We start from the raw sequence: 11,618 nt of genomic DNA, 5'->3' as shown, positions 1-11,618 counted from the left end.
GGTTGGGATGGGATCTATAGGGCTGGGATGGGATCTGTGGGGCTGGGACACAATTCCATGAGCCTCTGTGGGTACAATCCCCCCAGATCCCCGCACGAGGATGCAAATTTACGGCTGTGACCTCCTGTCCGACGGGAGCATCCGTGGATCTTACCGGGGTGGATACGATGGATGGGATTACATCTCCTTTGACCTGAAATCCAGGAGATTCGTGGCGGCCGACAGCGCTGCTGAGGTCACCAGGAGGCGCTGGGAAGATGGGAACGAGGCTGAGAGGTGGATGAATTACCTGAGGCACGAATGCCCGGAGTGGATCCAGAAATATGTAAAATATGGGCAGAAGGAGCTGGACCGCAAAGGTGGGAGCAGAATTCCTGTGGAAGTGTGGGATTTGGGAATGGAGGACTTGGGAACAGGGTAATTCCTGTGGGAATTCCATGTGCAAATCTCACCCCCATCCCATTCCCATGGAATTCCATGGGCAGATCATACCCCCATCCCATTCCCATAGAATTCCATGAATGTCTCTCACCATTATCCCATTCCAGAGCCCCCTGATGTCCATGTGTCTGGAAAAGAGGAACACGGGACACTGATCTTGTCCTGCCACGCGTACGGATTCTACCCCAAGGCCATCGAAGTCAACTGGATGAAGGGGGATGAAATCCGGGATCAGGAGACGGAGTGGGGCGGGGTCGTTCCCAACAGCGACGGCACCTTCCACACCTGGGCCAGGATCGAGGCGCGGCCGGAGGAGCGGGAGCAGTACCGGTGCCGGGTGGAGCATCCCGGAATGTCGGAGCCCGGGATCTTCGCTTGGGGTGAGGCTGGGAATGTGGAATGTGGGAACTGGGGAGTTGGAATTCCCAGATGGGGATTCCCCTCCCCCTCCTCACCATCCCTCGATTCCCAGAGCCGACATCTGGTGGGAATCTCACTGTGGTGCTCACTGTGTCCATTGTTGCCATCATCATCCTCATTGTCCTCGTTGGATTCATCATCTGGAAGCGCCAATCCGGTAACACACGGGATGGGGATCAGGAAGGGGCACAGATCCACCCAGCACCGTTCTGGGAATCCTGTGCCACCAACACTGATCTCACTGTTTTTCCACAGGGAAAAAGGACGGGAAGGGATACATCATTACAGCCAGTGAGTACCAGTGGTGGATCCAGCTCTGGATCCCCTCCGTGTGGATCCCAGGATGGATCCTGGGGTTAATCCCAGTGTGTGATCCTTGCTGGAATCTCATGGATGTTCTCTTTCAGCAGGGAATGACTGCAGGAATGGAGTGGGGTCAGGGTGGGATTCTAGAGGGGGATTGGGACAGGGTGGACAGATTGCGATCAGGGAGGAATTCTGGATCAGAGGAGGGGTCCAGAGCAGGATGAGATTGAATTGTGGCATGGGATCAGGGCTGGATTCTGGAGCAGGATCAGTTGGGATGGATGGATGGATGGATGGATGGATGGATGGATGGATGGATGGATGGATGGATGATGGATGAAGGATGGATGGGGCAGGATGGATGGATGGATAGATGGATGATGCATGGCTGGATGATGGGTGGATGATTGGACGGATGGATGATGGATGAACGATGAATGACAGGAGGATGGATCATAGGTGGATTATTGATGATGGATGGATGGATGGATGGATGGATGGATGGATGGATGGATGATGGATGACAGGAGGATGGATGGATGGATGAATGAATGGATGGATGCATGCATGGATAGATGCATGAATGGTGGATGGATGATGGATGGATGGATGCATGGATGCATGGATGCATGGATGCATGGATGGATGATGGATGAATGATGGATAATGAGAGGATGGATCATGGATAGATGATGGATTGATGGATGATGGATGGATGATGATGGATGATGGATGACAGGAGGATAGATGGATGGATGGATGCGTAGATGGATGGATGTGTAGATGGATGGATGATGGATGGAGCAGAATTGGAGCCGGATGGATGGAGAGGGATCATGTTGGCATTCCAGAGAAGGTTTGGGCCAGGGTCTTTGGGGCAAGGTTGGGTGGGATGGATGGAGCAGGATTGGGGCAAAGTGGATAGAGAGGTATTGCATGGTTTGAATGGAGCACAGTTGGTGCCGGGTGGATGGGGCAGGATTGGAGCAGGCTCAGGTGGGATTCCAGAGCAGCTTCTGCTCTCCATGGGCTCTAGCCAGGTCCATCCTGTGGTATGGGGACAGGGACAGGGTGACACTGTGACCCTCTCTCATCCCAGCAGAAGTCACTGCCTGAGCGATCCACGGAGCTGGATCCAACCCCTTCCCTCTTCCCAGGAAACCGAGAGCTGCCAGCAGAGCTCATCCTCGCTGCTCCCACCCACCCACAGCTCCTGCTAACAGATCAATTTCCCATTCTCCAGTGTTTTAAAGCCAAGAACCACAAATATTCCCAATGCTTTAGTTTTGGTGTGAAATTATCCTGGTTTGAGCAATAAATCCTCCTGGGGCAAAAAAATCCGGCTTCCCTCCTCCTGTGGCCAGCAATTCCTCTCTGGAGACCAGGAATTGAAATGGGGACCCTGGGGACAGGGATGGGGACAAATGGGAGCAGGGATGGGGACACCAAGATGGGATAGGTACAGCAGAGACAGAGATGGGAACAACAGGAATGGGAATGGGGATACCTGGAACTGGGATGGGGACACCAGGACTTGAACTGGGACTTGCCAGCCACACCTGGCTCTACCTCCCAGGACTCATTTCCCACTCTGTGTCTCATCTCTGAGGTGTCCCCAGGAGGGTTTGGCCACGTCAGGCTCCTGGAGGGGCAGTGGGACGGGGGGAGAGGTCAGGGTGAATCAAGGGTCTGGAAGAATTAAAAGGGTTAAGAGTATAGTTAGAAGGATAAAAGGAATATATATTAATTAAGAGTTTAGCAAGAGGAATAGAACCAGAGTAGAAGGGCTAATTATTAGCAGATGGAACTAGTTAGAGCTAAGACAATAAATAATTTGCTTGACTTTATTGTATTTGTAGAAGCAGGATGGGAGGTTAGGGCATTGTAAACGTGAAGAAACCATAACTGCACCTGGGCCCCAAAACCAGTCAGAAACTGGCTGGGGAGTTTGGACTGTGGCCAAGGGACCAGAGAGCCTGCCAACAAGACAAAGATGGAAAGTTTACCGTGAGGAAGACATCCCTGATTTCATCTTAGAAGACCACTAACCCATTTCAGGACCCACTGACCCATTTTGAACAAAGGACTGCACAAGCACAAAAGGACTCTGAGCTCATGTTAATATGAAGTGCGGTTAGGCGAGGTTAGTTAATACATATGTAGAGGCATATTGGGTAATTATGAATATGTAAGATTCTTGTGAATAAACTGAGAGCCAGAAAATCCGTGAATTTTGCACACATCTTTGGGATGTTACTGTCCATGTGCTGCCTGGTGCTGTCAATAAACATACCACTTTCTGTCATTAGCTGGGGAGTCCTTTCTTCCATTCATTTGGTGAGCCAGCCAGGAGATCTATGGCTGTGAGATCAGATCGGGCTGTGGATGTCTCTGGTGCACCACCGGCATCTACCTGGAAAACCTCCACTCCCTGGCTGCTCATCGTGGGGACAGACAAGACCTGCTGGGACTGTGTGAGAGTCCGTGTGAGCCTCTCGTCTGTTTCTGCCCAACGACCCTTGCCTGAGGCCTGCGCTGGCCAGGGATGGGAGGAACGCCAAGTGACTGTGAAAAGCAGGTGATGCCTACCAGGACTGGTTTCTCATGACAACTAGTCACGGGGCGCTTACTCAACAAAGCTCCCACAGATGGAAGAACAATGGACTGGTCAGTATGGGCTACCCTGCGTGTGTTCATGACAACAAAGATGGTTTGGTGTGCCTTGAAACGTCCTGTTTCCACCTGTTCCTCAGGGTAACAATCTCCACATACAATAGTCCATAAATCTTCCCACCTTTTGGCCAGAAGCCACTCGCTTTGGGAAAGGACTGTAAAAGTGACTTTCTCAGAGGAGACCCCCGAGATCTCCCCAGACGGCAACAGACATAAACTGGTTTTGTCCCCTGCTGTGTCTTTTGTGCTCTGAGATCCATAAAAGAACCCATCATGACTCCTGCTCGTGTTGGGCGGATCATGACATTATTTGGCGTAGTCGGCAATTGGATTCCCAATACTGGAGGAGTTGGGGTTTTCTGTGCACTTTGTACCAGGGGAAGACCTGTGCCATTTCAGCCGCACCCAGCATGTCAGTGCCGTAAGGACTGAACAGTGTTAGAAAGCAAGGGAGGTGGTATTGGGTTCTTCCCGCAATCTGCACCCAGACCCAGGTGGATGATCAACTCCATTTCAGTTATTGGAGAATTTTTTGAAAGGATCTCAACTGAGCAAAAGATGGGACTTGTGGTTTTTGTTGTTTAGCTGCTTGGTGTAGTTGAGGAGACAACCATTGTGCAACTTAAGAGAACCTCCCAAGCGGTTTGGTACCCTCAGCCACCCAGGGAGGAGAGGGGGTTGTCCCCAGCAGAAGTCTGGGTGACAAGTGTTGACCTCCCTGAAGTGGATTTTCCCCCCTTGCACATAATCATAACTCAAAGGTTACAGTTTTTGTATAATTATTAATTGTATTTGACTACTTGGGATTGCGAAGAGACAAGTGGTTTTTGTAGTTAAGTTAGTACCTCCCAAGTAGTGTGTCTCTTCACTCACTCCAGGGAAGAGAAGGGATTCACAGTTTCAGCTGTGCTTTTTGTGTAATTTTAAGTGTGTCTCCCTGAGAGTCGTTTTGGGCCCTTCGTAAAAATGTCTGAAAATGATAAAACTGCATTTTACGCTTTACTAGCTATGTATAATGCCAGACCCTCCCAACGGGGGGAAGACTGGGCACACAGTAATTGGCTTAATTTAGAAAATGTGATTGATAGGATACATTCTTTGCAACATGAAATAAAATTCAAACTGAGCAAGAAAAATAAAACCACACTTTGCTCAGTTCTAGGTGCTCGTCTTTCAGCTGCTGTAGAATCTCGTTTTAAATGAGTAAGTGAGGAAAGTGCAGTGATAGACTCCTTGCAAAACCTAGTGGAAGCTTTGCAAAAGCTATTACAGGAGAAAACAAACCAACTAGAGCAGAAAACAAATTGGGTAGAAACTCTGGAAAACCAACTAGAACAGAAAACAAATGAGGTAGAAACTCTGGAAAACCAACTAGAACAGAAAACAAATCAGGTAGAAACACTGGAAAACCAACTAGAACAGAAAACAAATCAGATAGAAACTCTGCAAAGCTAGCTAGAGCAGGAAAGAAAACTACAACTATCACATGCCTCACAACATGCAGATACACCTAATGACACAGAAGAAAAGGAAACATATCACATAAAGCAGATATACCCACAGAGAGAACTAGTACACATACAAAATAGTGGGGAAAATTGCTGCTCTAAAATGAGACCTCTTGTTAAAACTAAATATAGATACCTGAACGACGAGGATTTTGACCCCCACATAACCTCCAAAGAAATACCAAACACTGCTACTGAATTGGCCAAATTAAAGAAAGAATACTCATGTCTCCCACAAGAATCTGAGACCGAGTATGTCTTTAGAGTTTCACTCACTGAAGGAGATCAAATTAAATTAAGTGAACAAGAGGCCAGTGGGTACTGGGGGCCTGGAGTTTTCCTAACAACTGGAAACTCTCGTGTTCCGTGGTCTCTGACACAGCGTGCAGCCTACTAGGCTGGGGGACTTAGCCCCCTAGAAAGAGGTGATCCTCTAGCCATAACTGGCACCCCAGACCAACTCTTAGAAAACATTCACAAAGCTGCCTGCTTGCAAATTATACATGAAATACAATTCACTGCTGGCTATAAATCACCTATGCAATTACCTGTAAATGTAAAACAATACCCTATTCGCTCTGGTGCCAAACCGGTTATACAAGACTTGCAAAACTCTCCTGTATGGCCAGTCCAAAAACCCAAACGTGACACTGTAGCTGTGTACCAATACATAGATGATGTATTCATAGGAGAAGAAGAAAAAGAAGAAGTGAGGGATGTGCAACAGAAAATAATTTCCCACCTAGAAAGCCCTGACTTGCAAATTGCCTCAGAGAAAATTCAAAAACCTTCTCAGGAAGTGAAGTTTTTCAATACAGCCACTACTTGGGACTGTCCCCCTTGACAGGGTGACCCAGAAATCCACATTAACAGAAGGAGCTGTAAAAAATCTGGCAATAACAGAAACTGAGAACTTGGGCAACAGCAATGACAAACCTGCCTCAGTAATTAAAGTAGCCTCTGCTTTCTCCCCCAAACAATCTCTGTTCACTAATTCTTTGTTCACTAATGCTTCTGCTGAACAAATTATTGCTGGGGGACGGGGTGACTCTTGAGTTGGAGAGCTGATGGTTATTTGGGATGTTTTTCAGCTTAAAGTGTGCAGTGCCTCCTTTGTTTGCAACTACACTGACTCATGCTGTGTTTAAAGGAGGTACAAAGTGGCTTCCTTCTTGGCAGCAAAATGATTCGGAAGTTAACAGAATTTCTGTCTGCATAGTTCCATCATTTTAACCTCCTGCCTCTTTGTGGCAGATTCTGTTGTGTTTACTTTTCACAGAATAACGCCATGGAATGTGAAGATTAATTGCTGAATTCCTCATCGAACCTGTATACAGTTACAGCACAGAACCTTACAGCTGTGTTTTATTTTGTGAAAATTCAAAATCAAAGTTAAACTGTTGTACAATTTTTCCAAAAAATTATGTGTGGGAAAAACAATACAAAATATAAAGGAGAACTTGATGTCAATGTTGTAACACCTACTACCCAACCACCTGTTATACTGAGCCTGAACATTTTTGAAATTGGACCTTGGGTAATTCAGAAAACCAGCCAAAAGAAAATATTGTTTAATTCGGCATGGTCTTTCAAACAAGTCAATTTGCCAATGCAAAACAATGTCTCAGTAATTCAGCCAGCTTGTTCACCTTTTCTTGGCGTGGACAAACAACCTGGTTGCAAAACCAGGATGATTCTTTCAAGAAACAAACAAGAGACATAACCAGCGTTGTGGGAACAGGATTGGGAATTTTAAATAGCATTGATTCAGAGTTATTAATGAACAAATTGGTTGCCACCACCAGAGACCTGACCAAATTGAAACAACCTCTGCAGTCCTCTTTAACAGCCCTGGGGACTCAACAGTGGTTATTATCAAACATTTTACCAGATTGGGAAAAGGCAAATGTAAATGATCACAAATTGATACTTGGTACTGCTCAAAACAACACCTCCTTAGCCCTCAGCTGTATCCAGGCACAGCTTTGGATGCAAACAGTTGTTGCCTCAATTATAAGGGAAGGGGAAGAAGGCATCTTCCCTACTAAAATCCGGACAATAATTTGGGACAATGCTAATGATTTTGAAAGGAAGTTTCAGTCCTGGTGGAATCTGGTAAACTTTACCTACAACCCCAGCACAAACACAGCCACAGCCTTTGTGTTGACAATACACAATGCTTCAGTGCATTTGATACACCCCATCATTGCATTAGGATTGAATCACAATGGAACTATTCTCTATCCTTTCGAGCACAGATAATGGGCCCGTCAAATTGGTAAGAAATGGCAAACTGTTAATTTGGAATCTTGTGTTGTTCGGGAGCAACTAGGTTTCATTTGTGAAAGCAATGCCATTGTGGCCCAAGACATCTGTTTAGACACAGAGCAAAATATCTGTCATTTTGAAATACACCTTGATGAGACTCCTGCAACAGTGCTGGTATACATAGGAAATGGATGTGTGTGTGTAAGAACTGCTTGCAACTTAGTGTTTGTAGAAAATGTAACAGTGAATCTAAAAAACAATTTAAATTTTTGTGTTTGTAATTTTACCACGATCATGGGCTGTGACTTTTCCTATACTGCTCCGGTCATGTCTTATCACCTTTTGCAATCCAGTTTTACACTGATTCATCAGTTAGTGCCTGCTCCCATCGGGATGAACCTCACTTTGATTAAACAATTGTTGCTTCACCAGGACTTAATTGGGATCTTGGAAAAAATCAAGAAAAATGGGCAGAAGACCCTGGTGACAGTTCATCACGATGTGAGAGAAATACATCGGGTTTTAGAAATGGTAAAAGGGGATGCTGAACTCAGGTGGTGGGATACTCTTTTTGGGTGGTCACCTACTGCTCCCGGCATCCTAAACAAATTGTGTCATCCCATTGTTGTGCTTTTGATTTTGGTTTTAATCAGTTTTGTTTTGTCAGTCATTCTATACATCCTGAATTGGAGAATGGTAAAATGGCTGACACAATTGGCATCAACAATGGAAGCACATAATTTGATCACTACTCCATCTGCTAAAGATACCCCTAAAGTTATTGACACCAGACAAATTACACGAGCAGTGAAAGTCAGGCCTTTAACAGCAAACTGATTAGAATTGTTTGTTACTGGTTATGATTAGTATGATCAGTTTTAGTAATGTTAAGCTTCTGATTAAAATAGTTTTGGAAAATAATTGTTTTAATCATGAAACATATTATAATGGATACTGATTTGTTTTCATTTTAATTGTTTGAATGTTATTTTATTGATTAATTTTGATTCTAATTGTTAGAATTTTACTTGTTTGAATGTTTTTGATTAATTTTGATTCTAATTGTTTGAATTTTAATTGTTTGGATGTTATTTTATTGATTAATTTTGATTGTTTGAAAGTTATTTTAGCTAATATCATTGTGATTTGTTTGAATTTTAATCAATTTTGTTGTGATTATTTTGCTTTATTATTTTCCTGTTTGTTTTCCTTCCTTTTCCTTTTCCTTTTCCTTTTCCTTTTCCTTTTCCTTTTCCTTTTCTTCCTTTTCCTTTCTTTTCCTTTTCCTTTTCCTTTTCCTTTTCTTTTTCCTTTTCCTTTTTCCTTTTCCTTTTCCTTTTCCTTTTCCTTTTCCTTTCCTTTCCTTTTCCTTTTCCTTTTCCTTTTTCCTTTTCCTTTTCCTTTTCCTTTTTCCTTTTCCCTTTTCCTTTTTCCTTTTTCCTTTTCCTTTTCTTTCCTTTTCCTTTTCCTTTTCCTTTTCCTTTTCCTTTTCCTTTTCTTTTCCTTTTCCCTTTCTCCTTTTCCTTTTACTTTCCTTTTCCTTTTCCTTTTCCTTTTCCTTTTCCTTTTCCCTTCTCCTTCTTATCCCCAGTTTTTTGTTTTCCCTTTTCCTGTTCCTGGGATGTGCTACCAAGGGCAGGTCCTGAAGATGCTACAACGCCACAACATCATGCTGATGGAGTTTCTCAGCGACGCTCGTTGGTCACGGGGTGATGTGAGAGTCCGTGTGAGCCTCTCGTCTGTTTCTGCCCAACGACCCTCGCCTGAGGCCTGCGCTGGCCAGGGATGGCAGGAACGCCAAGTGACTGTGAAAAGCAGGTGATGCCTACCAGGATTGGTTTCTCATGACAACTAGTCACGGGGCGCTTACTCAACAAAGCTCCCACAGATGGAAGAACAATGGACTGGTCAGTATGGGCTGCCTTGTGTGTGTTCATAACAACAAAGATGGTTTGTTGTGTGCCTTGAAACATCTGGTTTTCACCTGTTCCTCAGGGTAATGAGCTCCACATGCAATAGTCCATAAATCTTCCACCTTTTGGCCAGAAGCCACTCGCTTTGGGAAAGGACTATAAAAGTGAATTTCTCAGAGGAGACCCCTGAGATCTCCCCAGATGGCAACAGACATCTATTGGCTGGCTCCACGAGGATTCGTCTGCTAGTCTTGGTAGCTATAATCCCGACTCCCCTTTCTCTCTCTCTCTCTCTCTCCCTCTCTCTCTGTCCCACTATCGCATTTTGGTTGGCACTAAATTGTGGAGAGTTAGGGATATGCGTGCGGAAGAATTTGAGCTGTATGGCCAGTTAGGACCCCTTCCCCCCTCACAGGCCCCTGCCTGGTCTCACCCAGCCAGATGTGAGCAGAAGGAAATGACACTAACTGCCCAAGTTATAAAAACCCCTGTGACCCTTCAATAAACACCATTTTGCTGTCCACCAAGTTGGTGTCAGGAGCATATGGACCGAGTGGCCCTGGGGTTTGGGCCACTGTGCCGGGCTTAATCCAGAACCAGGCCGCTGCAACAAGTGGTGCCAAAACCCGGGAGACCGCCCAGGGTTCGGGGATCGCCTGGATGAAAACCCGGCGGCTGCACAGCTGGTCTAGTGCAGTGTGGGGAGACGTCCCCGGACCAGCGAGGGGCATGGAAGCTGTCGCGAAGGTCATAAGTGATATCCACACACAGTGGGGCATAGAGTGTAAACAAGGATTTTATTCTCGCTGTGCCGAGACTGATAAAGAGAGGGGCTATAGAAAGCCCCGTAGAAATTCTCCATCCGGAGATACGGGACAAATGCGCAAGGGCTCTGGCCGAGGAAACCATGTCCTCAGGCTCAGTGAAAACCCTCAAATCGTGGGGCAGATTTGTCCAGGCTCTGCAAAGGGCTCAACAAGAGCAGGAGACCTGGAGAGCTGCTCGAACTTGTTTATTAGCCACACCGCAGCTGGGGGTCAGGGCAGCCACGCAAACTGCAGAGGAGCCCAAACCGCTCGGGAGCGCTGACGCGCGGACCCCGGAACCCCCTCCACAACCCCCGGGACAGGACTCACCACCATCGGAGGTGGAGAAGCGCGTGCGGACATTTTGGCAGGGGCTAGCAGAGGAGGCGCGGAACACAGTTATAATCTCGGAATCCGAAGCGGTTGATAAAAAGCCACCCCCACCATATGCATTTGAAAATGGCGCCGGAGCATGTGATGGGGGTGGACTGGTGATGCAGGTGGCGGATATGCAGAAGGCTCGTGGCACAGTGCCAGCGCAGGCGAGCAGGAAGGAGGGATGGCCCCCCAGAAGGAGCTTAAGACCAATCAAAGAGCTCATTTTAAATCAGGTCCTTACAGGGGAAGAACCTCTCCCAGCAGGAGGCAGGAAGAGCACAGGGGGGGAGAAGAGCCTGACCACCAGAAGAAGGGGTGGGGGCAGAGCCCAAGAAAAAGGCTCAGCAGCCTGGAAGTGTCCAGCCAGTCGATTTCCGGCTCAGACTCTGAGTCAAGCTGGGACAGGCGGTTGGGAAGGTGGTCAGAAGACTACTCCGACACCTCTGACATGATTCAGGCTGTAACAAAAAGGGAGCAGCGGCATATAAAATCACTAGCAGCAACGCTTCTGCATGGGTTAAAAGGATATCAGGGAAAGATCAAACCCCGCTTACAGACTGGTGGAAAATAAAAATAGCTTGCGCAGAGTGGGCTCCATCGGCCACTCTTATGTTCCTGGTTCAAGTGGGGGTGGCAGGTGGAAATCAAAGAACCTACTTGTCGGTAAACCCGAAGGATGTGCAGGCAATTGTCAAAGCGATTGCGGACAGGGGAATTGATTCTGCTATGGTTTCCACACTCATTGATAGTGTTTTTGGAGGTGATGGCATGCTCCTCTTTGATATCAAACAGACTTGTTGACTAATTTTTGATGGGGTGGGGATGATCATTTTTAAACAAGAATGGGAGGACAATTGTGTAAAGCAGCTAGCCTTAGTAACAGGGGCAGACCATCCACTTCAGGG

The 11,618-nt window shown here is 46.4% G+C and overlaps 1 protein-coding gene across 1 annotated transcript; it reads left to right on the top strand.

Moving 5' to 3' along the window:
* Nucleotides 1–100: 100 nt before the first annotated feature.
* LOC306816239 (class I histocompatibility antigen, F10 alpha chain-like) lies at nt 101–10,221 on the top strand (the record flags this gene model as incomplete). Its single annotated transcript, XM_079332712.1, has 5 exons — nt 101–359; nt 549–821; nt 914–1,018; nt 1,117–1,302; nt 10,124–10,221. The coding sequence occupies 5 exons, from the start codon at nt 101–103 to the stop codon at nt 10,219–10,221; spliced, it is 921 nt and encodes a 306-aa protein (XP_079188838.1).
* Between the last annotated feature and the right edge of the window lie 1,397 nt (nt 10,222–11,618).

Source organism: Erithacus rubecula, assembly GCF_903797595.1.
Source record: "Erithacus rubecula genome assembly, contig: scaffold_456_arrow_ctg1, whole genome shotgun sequence".
Taxonomy (NCBI): Eukaryota; Metazoa; Chordata; class Aves; order Passeriformes; family Muscicapidae; genus Erithacus; species Erithacus rubecula.
The sequence above is the reverse complement of the archived record's forward strand: the minus strand, read 5'-3'. Positions and strand labels throughout refer to the sequence as shown.